Genomic DNA, 20586 nt, shown 5'->3' on the forward strand with positions numbered 1-20586 from the left:
AGCGCAGGGAGATCACAGCGGGAAGGCGCAGGGAGTGGTTTGGGATCTCAGTGAGCGCGTCTGTTTTCATGACATCGCTGCGCGGCGGATTTAAAACGACCCGTGTTTTTATGGCACCCCTCCCATGAGCCTACCGGCAACTTCTATCGCGGCTTTGCTCAGCTACAGTTTATCAAGCCACCATAGTGCAGGAATGTGTGTGAAAATTGCAAAAGAGAATGGATGCTGAAATGTTTTATATACAGTATATACTGTATAGTCTCTCTGGCTAAAAAAGACAGATGACCTTTTCCTGTTTTCAAGGTGTAAGGATTGCCAAAATTATTTCTATTAGCTCAATGTGAGAATTAGCGGTGCACCGATTGCAGTTTTCTGGCTGATCGTCGATGACTGAGATTTAAAAAGCCTGACTTGTCAATTTCGATTTTGGTCAATATCAATTTTTTGTCCAAAATGTCGCTAAATATAGGAAGAAAGTCACTGAGTTGGTACGTGATCTGGTGGGCCGGCCTGTCAGTCAAACCTTTCACACAGGAGAGCAGAAGAGGACGGTGGTAAATTTTCAGACTTTTGCTGAGGTAGATCAGATCGTCTTCACATGTAAATATCGGCCAACCACAACTAAGGAAATCGGCGCAAATAAATGGGCTGGTAGATAAATTGGTGCACCCCCAGTAAGACTTTCTTTCTCCCATAAGCATTATTACTTTCTACAGTTTAATTTTTTTTTTTTTTTACACTTCTCGTTAATCCTTGACATTATTACATGGAAGCCGAATAAACTTTCCCTGATTTAGGTCTGTTTGGATAAGCCAAAAGGCTTCCTATTTGCTAAATGCAAAAATAAAATTTTGCTTTTCCTTTTTCAAATTCAAAAGCTTATTTACAGTTTCTTAGTATTTGGTGTAATTGCAATAAAAATGGTCTGACTTGGGTCAAATGTTCCTGGTGTACTGCTACAGATTTCTGACGATAGCTTCCTACAAACAGAACTTGTGTGTCATGCCGCCATGCTCACACATCTTTTTGGGTCCTGCCCACAAACTCTCTCTAGGATTGAGTTCAGGGTTCACTCAAAGACACTGATATTGTTGACACTTTTTATAATTTGGTGTCCATTTGTGTAAATTCATGTGTTTCTTCAATATTTTAAAAAAAAAAAAATCCCCAATGACACACTACCTATGACACCCCCGCCACAATCTCCACACTTAAAAAACAAAAAATCTTACCAAGTATTTTTGATCATTTCAAGTGCAAATATCTAGAAATAAGACAAAGCTAACTTATAAGCAACTTTTCAGCAAGATGTAAGAGTTTGTTTTAAGTCAATTTCTTAATTTTGTTCCACTGGCAGATAATTTCACTTACAACATGGGAACAATGTCTGCCAGTTTCACTGGTAGCGGAACTTTAACCTTTTTCATCAATATTAAGGAATTATTACCTTAAAACAAGCTCTTCTGTCTTACTTAAAAGTTACCTAGGAGTTAATTTGGCCTTATTTCAGTCGTATTAATGTATTAACACTATAAATTAGACCAGAAGTACTTAGAAAGATTTTGTTTTTGCAGTGCAAACCATTTATCTTACTGTCTCCTGTAGAAGCGTCCTGCGAGTCCAAGATGCCGGACTCCTGAAGCGACCTGATGCACGAGTCTACGAGCTCCAGGCCAGTCGTCAGTTCCTCCTCTATGTCCTTCTGTCCATCTACATGTGCATAAAACAGTGAAAAGGCAATAAGTGATCTGTCTTCATCTATGTTAAGATTTCTAAAGGTGATTACAGAAGCACTCCTGGATTTCACCTGAGCGTACTTGCATATTTTTCACCTAGTGTGGGTTCTAAATCCATGAAATCCCAAGTTATGTTCCAAAAAAAGATCTTAAGGTTTTAATAACAACTAGATGTTAATTTAGTAACCGTGGGTGTGACAATAAATAACCGACTAATAATTTCAGACTTTTCAGCTTTTCAAAAAATGTTCAATTCAAAATATCTTAGACTTTTTCTCAAGCAGAATTGAGGTGGTGCAATTGATTATTTTTGCTTTGTTAAAAACACCTGACATAAATGTGGTTTGGAAAAAAAAACCCTTACTAAAAATAGCAAAGTCAAAGTGATTGGTTGTCATTGCAAATTCCTGATGATCATTCAAGGTTGACACAACCAGCTAAGGGTAATTACTTTTTCCCATAACTGTTATTGTTTTGGATAGCTCTTTTTCCTTAATAAATGTAATCACCATTTGACTACGTTTGTAATTTCTAAGGTTATCTTTGTCTGAAGTTAAAATGTTGTTTGATCATATACGTGGAAGTTTGACAAAAGAGCAAAAACTGAAGAAATCTGTAAAGAATTTTCCTTAACACTGCCATCATAAACCCAGTAGATCAAGGGTAAAAAGCTGATCATTTAGCAACAAATCTTACGGGACTGAGGTCCGCGTTGTACTGAGATATGAGCCGTTTGTCTGTCAGACAGCGGCTGATGGCACGGCCAGTGTTTTCCAGTTAGAGACGGCTGCCAAGGAAGATAAAAGCTTACAAATGAGTCTTAGCGGCAGCATTAATCTCTTACAGAGATGGAAGGAGAACGTTAATAGTAGCGGCCTTAGTGGGAGGATTTAGGAGGCCTATTTTATTAACTTCAAGTGATGCCTTTGCAGGCCGAAGCCTCTGCCTCTATAGGCAAAAAAAAAAAATAACACTTTCAGGACTGACTGCGATGTTTCATTGAATTGAAGCGAGGCTGATTTATTTATGAGCAACGTGCTTTAAAGGGAGAGAAAAAAATGGAGCACAGACACAGAGAAAGTTACACTAAAAACAAAGCAGTCATATATTGTAGTAAAATTTAAGCTGTACAGAAAGAGAAATTAAAAATCTAATTGGAAACAAAAAAATAGCCAAGATAAGATACAGTGAGATAGAAGATACGATACCATACATACCATACGACAGTGGAATAATTTTTTACCTTTATGCTACAGCTGCCGTAAATAGTCATGTTTTTAGCTGTCATTTGAAATTTCTGCACATTCCAGTGTTTGGCTTCCAGGATGCATTTTAAACCACAACCATTTAGTTCCTTATAGATAAAAATAACACAATATTAAAATATAAGGGGGGGAAAAAAAGAGACCTTGAGGAACTCCTCGGGCTTTTGTATTATAACAAACATAATATTTGCACAACTAAAAGCATAAAAAGCAGCAGCAGGTTGTGGACTTTAGCTTTATTAAGCTTAAGTGTAGAGATGATCAGAAATGTCATAACGACCTTATCCAAACAAATGTTATATATGCATTTTTTTTTCAACTTTTCAATGATTTGTGAGCGATGACACGATTATGGGTCTGATTGGAGTGCAGATGGGTTTATTGTGGAACAAACCGAGTCCGTCTCTGGCTGAGTGGTCAAGCTAGAGAACAGCAGGCCGGACAGTGAAAGTCTTCACCACAAAACCTCTGGGATCGTTGTGTTAGCCACTTCTTTGTTGACAGAGGTCACCCAGTGCGCACTCAACTAATCAATCTGCTCTCCACATCCTATAGATCTGAGCAAGGCTGACAAAGAGGCAGGAAGACTGACCCAAGTGTCAAGCATGTTTCTTTTTTTTCCTTTTCCAACTAAAACACTGTCAGAAAAGTGGTCAAGCTCAGTGAGGTGTTTTCATTTGACTTTTAAATGATCTGGAGGCCCATTGATTCTGTCTGCCACTTGTGTGACGCACACCCCATGCGAATAAGGACCGGGGACTATTTGCTGAGTTTTACTTGGCTTTTACAAGAGGTGAAATGCAGGAAGAAATGTATGATTCGAAAACAAATATTGCAACATTTTAGATTACCTTGGTGGTTCCAGCGAAACTTCTCATCTGCTGAGCTGCAAGACACAAACAATAAAAACAAAACCGGGTTAGAAATGTGCTCTACTTTAATTGTTATTGCACTGGATGTCAGTGTGATATCTGTACTGAAATGCTGCAGTATTTAGCTCAGGTATGTATGTTGGGTGCTGGAGTCTGGTCTTGTGGGGAGCTTTCTTTTGTTTTTTTCCCACCAGGAGGAGCCATGAGGTTGCGGTCTGTTGGAGGGTGGTTCCCGCGCACCTGTGCATAATCGGCATCATCACCGCCAGCATAAGAGGAGTGGGCGGCCGGTTCTCCAACGCTTGAGTGTTGACCTCTAACGGTACTCTGAGCCCCCTGAGCTTAGTCCTCTGTGTTTTCATCCTTGCTCCCAGCAACCTGAATCTATCTTTATATTTCTGCTTGCAGGAATGCCTCTTGTGGTGCCGTGGAGAAGTACCCCTTGTGAAGCCCACGTTCAAAACCGAGACCCAAGAACCTCCGCTGAAGAAACTCCGGGCATACAATCTAAACTGGCCTGGCTCCTCACCCGACAGACAGTCTGACTACCTGCCCGCCCTCCAACGACTCTCCCATCTGCGACCTCAGAGAATCCTCCAGCAATCGGACCCCGGATTGGACTCCTCCTCCTCCCGTCAGCTTTCCAGGCTCCAGTACCCCAACCTCAGTTTCCCCCCAGCGGACGAACCTCACCTCACTCAGTAAGCTCGTTCCTGAACTAGTTTTTTTCAGTTCAACATTCCCCCTGCCTTCAGCACGAAGGCAGGGGGCCACGGGGCGATTCTTATCCCGTGGCCCCAAGACATATCACATACCACACCAAATATTTATGTTTGAAAAAATAAACTTTATTTATCTGAGTCATTTTCCATCTCCAATTTGTGTCTCTGCATGTGGGTTAAGCGTGTAGCTTCAAACATGACAATGTAGCCTTTTTAAATTGACTATTTTCATCCAAATCTAATGGAACTACACTGAAATTTACTAGGAATAACATTACGTTGCCAGAGTAAAGTAAATATTTGAAACCTTCTAAATTGACATTTTTTAAAGTCATCTGAAGTGTGTTGCCAATTGGGAATCTGCTGCCCGACCAAAAACGAAAGACCTAAAATGACAAACTCCATCGGCTAGCCGTAAACAGAGACCAGAAGCCGTTAAATCACCCCACTGATTGCCTCCGCTGCGTATGCGTGTATGCAGAGTGTGACGGACTGCGGCGAGTAGCAGAGCAGCACGTGTTAATGGAGCCCTCAGCCAGCATGGCGGCCCCTCATTCATCAGGCATTGTTATAACCAGAGACGCGCCCTGACATGTGTACAAACACAAGCTGTGAGGCGGACGCACGGTGCGTTACAGAAACGGCCAAATCCTAAAGTCTTTTAAAACGGGAGCGTGTTTACGGCAGACAAACAGAGCCGGCTGGAAGTAGGATTATTATCGCCAGTCTGCTTTCTGTGAGGTAGCTACGCTAACTCTGCGAGAGAGGCCGTTTCCTCAGCGAAGGACAGGCCGGTCCCGTCTGTCTGCTGGTGTCAAAACGTTGCCTCGGTGGTGGCGAGCGCCTGTTATTTCCCAGCAGCCGGTGGGAGACCGAGCTACGACCAAATGCAACATGAGCGCTCGCGCGGACACCTCGCTGCAAACTGTGAGGAAGGAGGCCAAATGTTGTTAACATCAAGTAGTTGCATGTAGCGAGGTGGATGAAGGTGGGGAACAAAAACAGTCCAGTGAAAAAAGGAGAAATAGGAGGAATCTGTTCACACACAGAGGGAAAGATAAACGGCTTAAGGGGAGGGGAGAGAACAGGAGGGGAAAATCTAAAAAGGTTTTTTTTGGAAAAGGGAGACATGAAAAACACACAATACATCACATTAGTTACAGGTGGTTTCAATCTGGAGTAAAAGTTTAATTTCCAGGTAAAAAACACAGTTTCCTTCTATTTATTATTTGGTCCGACCGACTCAGCTTCTGCATTTTCAGTTCCACAAGCTTCAGTGTCCTCTATAGGGACCTCATGTACAACAGCACAAAAAAAGTCCATAATTGCAAAGTGCAATAAAAAAGAATGCATATATATTAAAATTTTTAATAAATGAGAATCTAAAAGAGTCTGTCCTACTTCGGTATGTAGCTCCAAAGGCAACAATTTGTCAAAGAACCTCTTGCTGCACATACATCGTCTCTTCTGGCTTTGCAACATGAAGAGGCTAAGATTTTTGCTCTTTTTGTTTTTTGAAAAGCGCAGATCAGGTTAAGTCAGATCGGATGGAGAGCGTATGTAAAAATCAGGACTCAAAACTGACCCCAAATTCTGTCAGCAATGTTTTGGGTTTTTTTATTGCCACACTTTCATAAAGACCAGATTGATGATTAATTACATTAATTAAATGTAACCTAATGTAATTAATGCGCTAAATCACATTTACCGCATTAATCATGCGTTAAATGTAATCATTTAGCGCATGATTACAATGAGGTAAAGGTGATCATCTGCATTTTATTTAGGGGTATCAGAGTGGATCTTAACACAAATGCATAAAATACTTTTCAAATTTCCTTATATAGAAACATTTTTGCAAACCGTGTTAGTATGGTTCCCTTACACAATGCAGTTATTAATTACTTATGTGGAAAAGTTCAAGAGATGTAAACACTTTTGTGCGGCACAGGTGGACGGATCGATCCAGGATATCGATAATATCGATACCGAGTCGATATCAGTATCGGATCTATACTAGCCTGGTAAAATCTAAACTTTAGTTTCAGATTCCTTTGTGAAATTTTTAAATGACACTTTTCTTTTTAATGCAAAGTTGACACTTTTAATTGACTTTTTAATGCAGATTTTTATAGAACTTTGTATTAAAACTGTAATTATTGACCTAATAATGTAAAGTTGACACTTTTAATGGACTTTTAATGCAACTTTGCGATAAAAGTGTCATCATTTACCGAATGACACTTCATGACAACAGTTGTAAACATTCATAAAGATTCCTTCACGTTCATGACAGGTGTTAAATCATTGTTAAGTGTAATGTCAGTTTCTCCACACTGCCTCGGAGAAGATTTTGCTTCAATTTGCTCCCAAACTACTTTATTTAGAAAAAACTTACACAAATCATATTAATATGTGAATAAAGTATTTTGCAGAGACCTGCACCTTTAGGTTTGAGCAAAATAATTTAAAGGAAAAACACAAACATACTTAAAAGTCAAACATTTTATATCTCAAACTTAATTACAAAGTATTGAATTCATACCAGAGTATGCAGTAACACACCTCTTTATTGCATGGTGTCACAACACAGACCCAGATCTGAGTAAATAGGTCACCGAGAAGCTTCAGGTCTTGGAATTAAAATTCTGCTTTGTGAGTTCAAACAGAGGGAACATGGGAGGGAGATCCCACTGAGGGAGATGGGGAAACCTCTACACCCTTTGGAAATCATCCAGCAAGTCAACCTGCCTCACCACACACTAGCTCGACCCTGTAGAAATGTCAAAGTCTCGCCCCACTGTAAACCCAATCAGTCCTCACCAGACTGAAACGACTCACTGGCCTATTGACCCCAGACACAGAGTCAGTTTTCTTTTTCGTTTTTTTTCTCTCTCTCTCTCCTCCCAACACCTGCGAATCTTTTTGAAGCATCAATAGAGCCTGACAGAGTCATTAGTGGAACAACAGAGGACTAATTGACAACGTGATCAGTTCTCGTGCCGCAGGTCACTCCACGCCACAGCACCTCATCACTGCTAAAGATGTAGTGCAGCTTTTGGGGGCAGAGTGTGTGAGTGCGCCTCTGTTTGCGTGTGAAAGGAGAGGGAGGAGTGGGGGAGGGCACATGCAGAAAGAAAACAGAAAAGACGAGAATGACATGAATTTGTTGTGACCCTTACTGAAAACACTGACATATTGCGTAACAAACGGCACCATAATCTGAAGCGGGGGGAAAAAAAGGGACAGCATGCTATTAAACTGCTTGGCAACAATACTGGATTATCCTCAAAATGCCTCCAGCTGTTTTTTTCTTCTTTTTTCTCCCCCCAGAGCTGAAGCGACTGACCTTGTTAAAATGGGATGATAACATTGGACAAACCTTCCCTCGAGTGTGAAAGTCATACTAAGAGAAGCTCTGTCCTCATTTCCTAAGAACTGATAAGTAAATTAGGATGAGGTAATTAACTGTTCCTGTCTGTCACTATTCAAAGCCACAGTGCTCTGGCAGGATATTTGGAGAGGACAAGCAGTTAGTTGCATGTGCTTCAACGGAATCAGGAAAACAAAATGAAAGCTTTGATTTAAATTTGTTGAACTGCAGTAAGAAGCTCCTGGGTTCAAATTTGAGTGTTGCCCTGTGATGATGAACAGGCGAACTGTCCAGGGTTTCAACTGCCTCCTCTCAGATGACCACTGGAGCAACACGTCTTATGGAACCACATAGAGCGTCTCATCCCTGGTTCATGCAGCAAGGTTTTAAAATGGCAGACTTGCAAATCCAGCACTGTTGCCTTGCAGCAAGAAGTTCCTGGGTTCGATTCCCAGCCCGGGGTCTTTCTGCATGGAGTTTGCATGTTCTCCCTGTGCATGTGTGGGTTCTCTCCAGGTTCTCCGGCTTCCTCCCACACTCCAAAAACATGACTGTCAGTTTAATTGGTCTCTCTAAATTCTCCCTAGGTGTGAGTGTGTGCATGGTTTTGTGTCCTGTCTGTCTCTGTGCTGCCCTGTGACAGATTGGCAGCCTGTCCAGGGTGACCCCGCCTCTCGCCCGGTACGTTAGCTGGAGGTAGGCACCAGCACCTCCTGACCCCACTAGGGACAAGGGTGTTAGAAAAAGGATGGATGGATCTTAAGAGCCATCCTGACAATCTGGATGTTTTTAAGATTGTCAGAAGGAGAAAAATTGGCATAAAAATCTTTCAGTGTGAATTAGCCTTTAGGAATGTGGTAGAACAGGAGAGAATCCAATCATTGTTGTCAGGCTGACAAAACTAAAGGAGCCACATGAGGCCATCATGTGAACACGCACTAAAACCAAACTCCCTGTTTATTATGTATGAACCTAAATCAGTGGTTTGTGAATCTAACATATAAATGTGACAAAATTAGGGGAAAAAAAATTATCCTGCGATTACTTTTACAAATGCCTTTCATAAGCAAGAAAAGCAAGTGTCTATATTTGTGGATTCCAATTTTGGCCAGAATCAAAGTTTAACCCAAACGGTTGCAGCTCACAAAATTTGGAAAGCGCATAAAAGCCCCACCTAAATGCCACCTTCCTACAAAATGGCTCCACTAGACTGCGCCGCCTCTGGAGAAAGAGGACGCGTTGACGTCAAGAAGGAAATGAGACTCCAATCAAGCATACGAGTAAGGTAAAAAAAAAAAAAAGAGTCTCCATTACTGCCCCGGTGCACAGTTACCATCCCCAGTTAAAAGCCCCGCTTGATATTTTCAGTAGGATAATTGAACGTGTGAAAGAGCCATTCCAAATAATGATAAACTCCCAGTTGTACACTCTGACCTCATATTTTCAGCTCCACAAAAAAGGACACATTTTATAAAAAAAAATGTGTGCCATTCTTATTCCATAGGTAACATTACAAATTGAACCACTGCACTCCGGCCTGCTCCACTGAAGGGCGACAAAAACAGGAGAGCGGTCAGAGAACGAGAGGCGCGAGACGGAGGGGAGAAATATGATACAGACACAAACAGAACAAAAGAGGCACATAAAGGTAGAGAATGATAGGAGGGAGGGAGGGATGAGGGTAATATGATATAATAGAAAAAGAAGTAAACACTGCAGAGAGGCTGAATATGATGGCCAGAGAGAACAAAAGAGACGAGAGCTCTGCTGAATCCAACGAGAGGGGCTTAAAAGAGCGAATGCCAGAGATAGCGATGAAAACCCTGTCATTTTATCCACCCAATAAACACATCCCCAGGCCCCGTCCATATAATCCATCTTTTTCAATGCCTTCCATATTATCTGTTATCTGCGCTGACCACGAGGGCCGACCCTCTTGTAGAAAGAGGGCGAGAGATAACGGAGCCACCCTGAAAAGGGAACGCGAGGCCGGTTCTGGCCGTGGGGAGGAATCCAACGGTGGCTCAGGTTGAGTCAACAGATTCATAAGCTAAAGCACGGTCTGCTTTAATTTAATAGGGTCGTCTTGCAGAGGCTGCGTCGAAATAACGTGCAAACGCTCAGAGAAACTGAGAAACTTCTACTGTGGACTAAAATTGTAAATCATTTTTGCGTGATGTTAATTTGGCACAAATCGCCGGCTGTCAGTAACAATATTTGTAGTCAGCTCTGTCTCTCGCCTCTTTGATTCACGCCGTCACGGCTACTGATGCTGCACTTTTAAAGCATCTTCGAAGGATGCGAATAAGTCTGAATTAACATGAAAGCAAAAAAAAAAAAAGTGTCAATGTTAAAAGACGAAAAGCTCAAAGCTAGTCCTTTTCTTTTTACATCCCGAAAACCTCATCAACATTCATTTTTCTCACTTCCTTTGGCCATCAATTACCCCGGCTTTATACATAATGATGGATATTGGCAGCGATGTCTGCTTCTGCTGCCAGAAAACACAGTTATGCTAACATTGAAAATGAGGTCGGTTGTCAGGCTGCGGTAGGGAAGTCTAGCTTCACATTGACACGGGCCAAGGAGGGAGGAATCAACGGACCGAAGATAGGATAATGGGTACGAAAACGGTCCGATGTGAGGTTTTTTTTTTTAAGAACAACAAAGTCTGGTCTGGCTACAGCAGAAGCAGATTAGCACAATGGAGTCAGGATAATAATGTTATAAAGGCAATGAAAGCCTGAACTGGCTCAGCACCTCTCCTTAATACAATCAACAGCTGAGAGCCCGTGTATACGTCTCCTTCTCCGGACTTTACCAGAACCTCTCTGCCTTTACGAATCAGCCACATGTTGTTTTCCCAACAAGCGCCGAACACAGCTTGACAGTGAGATATTTAACAGCTAATAAGTCACTCAAGCAACCTGTAAATGTCTGCTGTGTCAACTCTAATTTCACCTGTGGGGGATTGATAAAGTTATAGCATATCATATCTTAGCTTAAAGATGTTTTGCTCAAAGGCCCCGTTTTGCTATTGGCTTAAAGGTTTATATGAGCTGCAGCAGCTAAAGTGTGGACTCCAAACTGCAATTTAGCTGTTGTTTGCAAAAAAAAAAAGTTTGTGTCACAGATCACTTTTTAATACTAGCTGACATTTTTGAAGCATGTAGGACAATTTACTGGTGTTGCTCAGATTAGTATCTATTTGAGGGTATTGTGGTGACATTTGCATATTTTACAGTGTACCGGTACTTTAAACATTATCTTGGTGTAACACCCCAAGATCATCACTGGTCCCCTTTTAGCCCTCTTTAAAAACTTCCTAGATATAGCCCTGTTCAATTGTCTTAAGAAGGCATTTAATATAAATATTAATATTCAAGCTACCTTTAAATATTTTGAATATGAAATTAAACGTCACTCAAAGGTGAAACACAGCGGATCTGACGTACCATAATAAATGTCGTTATTAATTTAAACTCAGAAGAGTCTCTGTTTCGTTCTAATTTTTCCTCTGTTTTTTCTGCGTTTAAAAAATTATTATTTTTTTTAAATCACTCCATATCTCAAATCCATGAACCTGACACTGCTGTCACCGTGATGCACACAGAATTGATTATGTCCATGTGATCAGAACCGGGTTACGTTTTCCTTTCAGCAGTACCAGAACATGCTGCGCAAACTCTGACTGGATGTAGGGAAAAACAACGACGTCAGTTTTCTGCTCCTTGTTACATTAACTATCCACCAAAAGCGCACAACTGATCGCTAACAGCCCACTGACCTTAGGCAGGAGTTTGTCCTGTCTGAAATATTTATTGTCCGAAGAACCTTATACTTTCAAATAAGGTTGGCAACTGTTTGGAGATGGATCTTGTAGCCTTTCACTGACATATATAGTACAGACCAAACGTTTGTACACACTTTTTAATTCAATGAATTTCCTTTATTTTCATGACTATTGACATTGTAGATTCACACTGAAGGCATCAAAACTATGAATAACATGTGGAAATATGCACTAAACAAAAAAGTGTAAAACAACTGAAAATAGCCCTTATATTCTAGTTTCTTCAAAGTAGCAACCTTTTGCTGTGATCACTGCTTTGCACACACTCTGCATTTTCTTGATGAGCTTCAAGAGGTCGTCACCTGAAATGGTTTTCACTTCATAGGTCAACCTGCCCTGTCAGGTTAATAAGTGGGATTTCTGCCTTATAAATAGTCATGAAAATAAAGAAAACCCATTGAATTAGAAAGGTGTGTCCAAACTTTTGGTCTGTACTGTATATCTAAATTCATATTTAGGACCTTCTTATACTTAGCTTGTTCATTGCGTTCCAATGCAATTCCTCTGAATTCTAATCTCCCTTCAGTTCTCCATCTGGGCTTTCTCTCATTTACATGGATTCCTCTGGTGGAATTTCAAACAGTTCTGTTCACAACTTCCAACAAAAGAAGAAGTTGTGAAGGATGATGTAGATTTACGATTACGAAGCGTAGTCTGCCTGCAGTTTCGGCAAAGTGAATGAAGCCGTTCTGTCCGGATTGGCCACGCTTCCAATTATTGAATTATCGTTAACATCCACTTTGACCCTTTGACTGAATGTCTTGCAGATTGTTTTTTTCCTTGTATGTTTTCTTTCTGAAGCATGTTTGTTAACCTTATTTGTAACTGCTCCGGTTAATTCATCTAGGCTAACTCACTCATTCGTAATGTCGATTAAAGAGTGATTTTGGAGCTAACAATATCGCTAACAATTTCTCAGGAACAGAAATGGCTGGTGAAAAGTTTGAAGGCAACTTTGAGACTAATTAGGATTAAACACTATAATGTAAGCATTAGTGGCGACCTTAGGGCTGCTAACAAATCTGTCCAAAAGCATGCAGCAGCATATTATACAATTATATTTAATCAAATCACTTTTCAGTCGGCGTAAGATGTTAATAAGTTGTGAGGATACCAATAACTGTGGGGAAATCATTTATCTCTACTGTAACATATCCTGGCGGGAATTACATTATTATAATGCTGCTCAGCTTTATTCAAACGTAGTCACCTTCATCGTGTGTCCCAGCATTATTTACCTCCAAATGACCAAACCTGACGCTACCCATTATTCAGCAGGCGGCATTTCTGCTGGTACATTTCCATGGTGCAGGCTATTATGCGATATTACATTTACAAAAACAGAGATAAGCCAACGCCGTTCATAAGAAAGCTGAATATGACTGCCGAGTATCTGATAACAGCCTGCATTCTGCTACATTAAAATCCTCCACGGTGTATTTGTGTTGCTAAGGTAATAGCTGCAGCTTTTTGTTGTTGTTGTTGTTGCAAGCTAGCGGGTAAAGCCTGAACAGGATATGATCCCAAATGTGTGACCTTTAGAGGAGAAGAAGCTGGTGTGAGACCCACTCTGTGCAGGTCTTACACACTTTGGACTTACAAGGCCAGTTTGCTGCAGCAAGCAGTGTGTAAATGTCACAACTTTTTTTTTTTTGGGTCCTTTTTATCCCCGGCAATGAAATTGACAGTGTGTCTCCCATAAACCCTGGGAAAACTGCCCTATTACACAACACTAAGGAGCAAGCGTGACAAACCGGAGTCACTTCAGAGACCGATTCCCCCTCCAAGCAGCACTACCAGCTTTCTACACTTTACTAAACTCCTTTGCTCTTGCTATCCAACAGAGGACCAGCTACTCTTTAATCGCAAACACATTCCAGTTTGGAAGCCATCTTTGTTTTTTTAAACAATGCGGGGTGAGACGTTAGGGGATTTCAAGAGACAACTTAATGCAGATGTTGTTTTTATTTAGCTTCTTTTAATCTTACACTCCTTCAGATGCAGTAAACTTACAATATTACTGCACCCGTCTACACTGTTTTAATCTACATGCAATGCAAACTGATACAGGTAACATAGCCTGGTGCTAATTAGGGGCTCACTCTGAATTCAATAGGGAATCTGTTCAATAACATCACAAAGTGTCACGATTGAAAGCAACTAAAATGGGGCCGCAATCTTCGAACTCAATTATATAATGTAGTGAAGACAAAAAGACTTCTTGTATAAGAAAAAAACTCCACTTCACCTTATTGTAGCAAAAAAAAAAAAAAACAAATGAAAGATGAAGGGTCGGTTTCTGATCAGTTACTTACTTTCTACTCCAATTTGCTCTAGCAGAGTTTTTCTAGACTGTATGGATTAAAGTTTTGAACCATGACCAGAACCTTCCTAAATAGAGTTTAAATGTTCATCTTGTACATGCATTGGTACTCTGGGGTCCTGTTGTAATCCTAAAAAAAGAAGTTTTCTCCAAATTGTGTCTCTTTTTTTCTGTTCGATGGACTCAGAGCCAGTCTGGTGTGCAGCTGGAGGTCAGACAATAGACACCTGGGTGGCTCCGCCGATCTGATACTATAATCGGCAAAATAACAACTGAATCAAACAGCTTCAGAAATGGAAAGACTGAAGTTTTTTCTCCTGTGCATGCTTCATTTTCCCAGAAAAAGATGAAGTTACTCAAACATTGTGCATTATATAATAAGGTCCAGCATGGGGAGGATTAGACATTTTCCTGATGGCTGTAAGTTAATAAACTCAGACACTAGATTGTGTCTGAGCTGCGGGAATTTGAGAAACTTAACTTTTTTTTTTTTTTTTTTAGAAAAGTAAACTCTGTGAATAAGTGCATAGGATTAACTACAGGTTTATTATTAGCTGGGGAAAGAAAAATAAATAATAAGAAGATGGAGACATTTCTTGAACAAAATCCAGCTCCAATCTCAGCCAATTATTTTGGACTCACTTCAGTTTGATTCAGTTCTAGATTGTGGCCAGTAGAATCCAGTAATAAAAGCAGAACTTAAGAATTGCCCGTCTGTTTTGCAATAAGTGCTTCTTCAATTGTCATTAAACTTCTAACACTCCGAGCCCAAATCGCCTTTTTAACTTCTACTTAAGAGATAAGTTTGGAACGACATTTTTCAACAATGTCAGTAACGCTTTACATCAGTCTCTTGACATAGTTTTATAGAAACGTCAACTGCTGCCACGTTAAGGTTCAGCTGCGTCGCTAGAAAAGTAGAGAGCGACGGCTTGTTGAGGTTGAACGTCGTCACAGAGGTCGTTCTCAGGTTGCTCGACGTCGCATGGAAGAGAGAACGTTGCAAATAAAGACAGACTCATCATCCTGCAGAGGGAGATATAAGCTGAGTTTATCTCCACCGATGAAATTCCCGTTGCCAAAAGAGGCGACCAAAGCTGGGCATCGGGCATTCAGCGGGGACGGCCGGCGCGGTCCAGACTGCCTATTGTGGACCTCTAATTACCTCCTGAGCAGAAAGATGGCCGATCCCAGTGCGGCGCTGTAGCCACGCGCTTTATCTTAGCCACTCAGATTAATTCAACCTAATTACGCTTTATGCGGGAACAATGGCTAAACGTTGTCGCTTTGTACAGGTGCTATCTAACTCGGCCGCATCTCATATCTCAAGAGAGGGCAGAAATGAACAGGTCGAAAATGTCAAAAGCCTCCAGAGACGGCTGAGCAGAATGAGTCAGAGTAGCTGGGCGGTGCGTAATGCATGGCAGAATGACATAATCGGACAGGATGAAATTGTTCAACTCAAGGTGGGCTGGAGTATGACCTTCTAGTGTGGCCTTGAGTTATGCACTGGATTTAAGAGCTAAAGACGAACTGAGACTGGAATTAAAGCCAAGGGTTCCTGCTTATGGCTTCTGATTTATAATAACAGCCTCTGAACTTAAGGAAAGAAGCAAAATCTAAAAAGAAAACCTAACCTCTAATTATACTGCCTCTTTTCAGGGCTGGAAAATAATTCAGCAACAAGTAAGTTTCATCACTGGTGCCACAAATAACAAGATTTCCTAGAACTTCCTTTAAAATAAGTGAAATATTGCCCATATTTACAGTCGCATAAATAGCTATGAAATTTAAAATTTGTGTAAATGTGACCATCAAGATGAGAATGTTAGGAAGCACCAGGAAAAAAAATCTTTAAAGTTGTACGTTTTCTTTTAAAAATGCAAATAAAGACATGGATTGTGCTGCACCCATGCAAATCAAGCAGTTTGTCCTTGACAAATTACAGGCTTCTGATTATTAGGAGGCTACTTGTTTGCAACTTTGTGCCAATTTGCACTAATCATGACAGAATGCTTTGATCACACTTCTATTAAAATTAGGTGGCTGCACCTGTAACATGGATCAGCAGAGTTCCAGGATGAACCGAACACACAACCCTAAAAGTACTGTAGAGGGAAGAGATGCACGTCAAAGGGTGACAAAACTCTAGATCAGGGGCGTCAAACTCCAGTCCTCAAGGGCCAGTGACCTGCAACTTTTAGATGTGCCTCTGCTGCACCACACCTGAATAGAATAATTAAGTCATTAGCAAGACTCTGGAGAACTTATCTACACAAGGAGGAGGTAATTAAGCCATTTCATACCAGTGTTTTGTACCTGTGGCACATCTAACAACTGCAGGAAAGTGACCCCTGAGGACTGGAGTTTGACACCTGTGCTCTAGGTGAACTACATAATCAGCTGGTGAATTGGATTGTTTGTATCTTCTGAAATCCAAGAAGACCTGTAGGACTGACTGGCTTTTACACGCTACAACAGGCGTTAACATTAGCCGCCTAGTGTGTGATAGCGAAGCAGCCACGGATCACCACTTCACTGCATTATTAGTGAAGTTCAATGACAGTAATAAATTTAAACATAGCTAAATTTTCTCCTTCCATTTCTGTCTGTCGTGGAACTTGATGAATTTGAGGCGAGGGCCTGCACTAGCAGAGCTAAGTGCTAGCATGAGATGCTAAAGATAGTTTTAGCTGTCGATATTACTTTCTTTTGGGGTTTGCTTAAAACGGTAGAAACCTGTTTTACGAGTGTCATTTCTCATTGCCCCCTGCTTCAAATATATCAAGGTTGGAAGAAAATGTAGCAACTATAACTTCAGGTAACCCCTTAGCTGTTATAATGACTCCGGTTTCCACGTGGAGCCATTGATTTACATTTAAGTGTTTTGGGGAGTCACAGGTTAAGGGTTAAAATCTATCTCCAGATAGAAACTTAAAAAAAAAAATCCACATAATTCAGATGAGTGCCACTCTAATTCTTGAGTGGTACTGTTATTATTGTTTTGTTTTGTTTTTTTTACATATTTTTGCAAGAATTCAGTTTTAATTTCCCCCCGAAATGCTGAAATTTGCTTATTTCCCCAATGTGTCTCCTACATACAACCATTTTGCTTCCTGGTTCAGTGAAGTCATTCCTGTTCATTTGAGTCTATACACTGCAAAAACACGAAATCCTTTCAAGTAATTTTGATCTAACAGTGCAAATGTTTTAGTCCATTTGAAATAAGACAAAACTAACTTACAGGTAACTTTTCAGCAAGATATAGGGGATTGCTTTAAGTCAGCAATTCCTTAGTATTGATTAAAAAGTACTTGTTCTATTGGCAGATTATTTCATTTATAGTATGGGAAAAATGTCTTGTTATAAGTGAAATAATCTGACAATTGTACCGGTACTTTTTCATCAATATTAAGGAATTATTGACTTAAAACAACCTCTTATATCTTGCTGAAAATGTAGGATTTTGTTTCATTTCAAACGTACTAAAATATTTCGCACTATAAACTAAACCAAAAATTCTCGGTGAGATTTTGTGTTTTCGCAGAAGCATTTCTACCGAGACACAGGAGAAGCGGGAAAGAAACAGATTCCCCCCCCCCCATTTAGGCGCAAGGTAATAAAATAATGCTGCATTCCAGCACTGCAGCGGCAGATTAGGACAGAGGCAGGACAGTGAAGGTGACGGGAGATATCCATCTCGCCTGCTTCTGATGCGCGGCCACTGAGGTGAGGAGGAGGAGGAGTGGAGCTTCATTTCTCCCTCCGCCACCCCACACACACACACACCCGGGGAGGAGGGAGAGAAACACGAGACCCTTTGAAGCAAGTGATTAAAGCGCAGCAGGATGAGGCGCAGCTCGCCATTTCTGCTAGGCCGTCCACATGCCCCAAACAAATGGCTGGGGGGAGAAAAGGAGGAGGAGGTAGAGAGAGAGAGAGAAGCAGAAGTCTCCCACGACCCACTAAATTGGTCAAACTGACTACCTAGTCTGCCAGCGTGGACGGCAGCCATTTTGACTTGGGGCCAGCAGTTAAATGAGGGGCGAGGAGAGAGTCATGTTGGTTCTCAGTGTGAGATCAACCAGTATTTCCAGAACCCCTCAGTGATCCGCCCAGAAATTATGGTGCAAGGATTTCTGCATGCAATCGAGTTCAAGCAAAACTCACTGTGAGGAAAGTAGTTTCCAAAAATACAAACACATAAAAATATTAAATTACTAATCAAATAAATAATGACTGAACTGGACGTAAAATATAGTACATCAGATTTTTAAATATAGACCAACATAAAGTAGTGCCTGATTGAGAGGAGGAGGTAAAATGACAAATTGTTTGTTTGTGCACAGAAAAAAATGGAAAGCATAGTGTGTGTTTTTCTTTAGCACACTGCACCCCCAAAATATGTCAAGTATTTCAGCAGCACAGTGATGCATTAAAATGGTTCAGATCAAACCGTTTCCATGTGTCAGAACGGCCTAGTCAAAGTGCAAACGTAAGTCCAAGTGAGAAATGATGACAAAGCTTTAAAAAAGAAATAATGTTCCGAGCCACTTCATCTAGTATGAGAAGAAAAATGAACACTATTTTTCAGTGTGTAGACGTGCAAAGTTTGTAGAGACACACAACAAAACACTTGCAGCTGAAACTGCAACAAAAAAGAGCCAAAAAGGTCGTAACGCAATGAATGAATGTAAATGCCACTTTTTAAGATATTTACTATAAAAAAACAAGTATTTTTTTCCTTTTACCTCAAAGTTACGTGCAACTTTCTGCTGGCGCATCTCATAAAATCCCAGTAAAACAGATAGAAAGTGATGGCTGCAAAACTCACAAAATGTGAAAAAGACACTGGATGTTTCAGTGAAGAAATTATCATTGAGGTTTGGCTGGAAAACAGCTGTGTCACATTGGTAAAAAAATCTACCAGAAGAAATTATACATTTCTAGACCAACTATCAAGTCTTTTTTATTTATTTATTTTTTTTTTTACCCTTCTGGGATGTGAACGAGATCTTCCAGTTATCTGTGTTCGAAGTACAGAGCCTGACTTAAGCTATAAATAAGTACAACTGTCAATAGACAAAAAAAAAAAAAAAATCCCCCCTTTGGGACAGCTGTTCAGAAGCCACTTATTAAAGAGACAGCAGAGCCTTTTCTCTCTGCACGAACTGAAGATTTGTCTTATAATGGGATGAGCGTGTCAGCTTTGTTCACAGAACGCATTCTGACATGCTCTCATCTGCTGCGCTTCCAAAACAAAAGAGAAGAAGAACGCCATGAGTGACGACGATGCTGCGGCGGTGAAGAACCTCCTCTTCCAGAGAATCTATCATAACTCATTGCTCCATTGGAAAAGCAAGGTCTGATCTTTCTTTTTTTTTTTTCTCGTAGCAGGACTTCTGATTTATGAGTCTTATACAAATAAAATACACTGAACACTGAAAAGGTTTTACATGTTATGTTGTGAACTTGTGGATTCAGAGACAGTTTTTGTTGTGCTGAACTGTTCCGTGCCTGATAGGTTTATTTTGTCATAACCTGCAAAGAATCAGCCAGAGACAGAGATTAGGTTTATTTTCTTTTCTTTTCTGCAGAATAGGAGAATTGAGAACAGACGCGACGAATCGCTGTCAAACACTGTCTGAAATCAATTCTGCTAGATCTTTCTTTGCATTTCTCTTTATTGTATAGAAAAAGGAGGTTGGGCTTCTTCACACAGAGAATTGACCAACCGTCTTCACATTCTGGACCCTCCTATGGACATGCCCTTACAAGGGCATGTGACTGACCACAACTAATCAGTTACATATGGAACTAATAACACATGAATGTTTAACGTTATCAGCTTCCAGGCAAACATCCTAAACAAAGTTAATAATATACTACAAAAGAAAGAGAAGTTAAGTACATATAAAAAGAAGAATAATATGAGAGTAATAATATAAAAAGAATAATATGAAAAGAATAATATGAAAACATAACTTGTAAAATAAACTCATGAGTAAATGAACAGGAGGATAATTTTTCTAACAGTGCCATTTTCCACTGTGGCACAATGTAAAATGGCAAAATCACAATCACCATGGACACCTTGGATGCTTTTTTTCCCCCTTTTTTTTGGAAAGGTAATATGTTTCTTATATTGTGTCACACATTCACCTTTTTACATATCAGTAATGTTTTTGGGTAGTTGGACAGATGCTAATAGCTCTAAATGCTCATTGTTGGTCACTGGTGTGATGAAGCGATGTTTTTCTGATGAAGTAGGTCCAACCTGGACAAACTTTTGGATGGAATTATATCACAAATTGTTACCGATTCCCTTGTTTCCAATAAAAAGTAGAGGGAAATAAAATGTGTTTTTGCCCGTTTCAAAATATGCTGTTTGACGCAATCTAATTTATTATTATTTATTATGTTTTGGTCACTTTCTAATGAT

The 20586-nt window shown here is 40.3% G+C and overlaps 1 protein-coding gene across 9 annotated transcripts in view; it reads right to left on the reverse strand.

The window, feature by feature from the left end:
* ctnnd2b (catenin (cadherin-associated protein), delta 2b) overlaps positions 1 to 20586 on the reverse strand; it is a 169037-nt gene that overhangs the window by 78928 nt on the left and 69523 nt on the right. For all 9 annotated transcript variants that reach the window (XM_028020776.1, XM_028020774.1, XM_028020778.1 and 6 more), the window contains 2 exons: positions 3853 to 3887; positions 1594 to 1710 (listed from right to left, as the gene is read on the reverse strand). In XM_028020776.1, the coding sequence (XP_027876577.1) occupies positions 1594 to 1710; positions 3853 to 3887 (152 nt within the window). The remainder of the gene's footprint in view (positions 1 to 1593; positions 1711 to 3852; positions 3888 to 20586) is intronic.

This window comes from Xiphophorus couchianus, chromosome 6, assembly GCF_001444195.1.
Source record: "Xiphophorus couchianus chromosome 6, X_couchianus-1.0, whole genome shotgun sequence".
NCBI classification, from domain to species: Eukaryota; Metazoa; Chordata; class Actinopteri; order Cyprinodontiformes; family Poeciliidae; genus Xiphophorus; species Xiphophorus couchianus.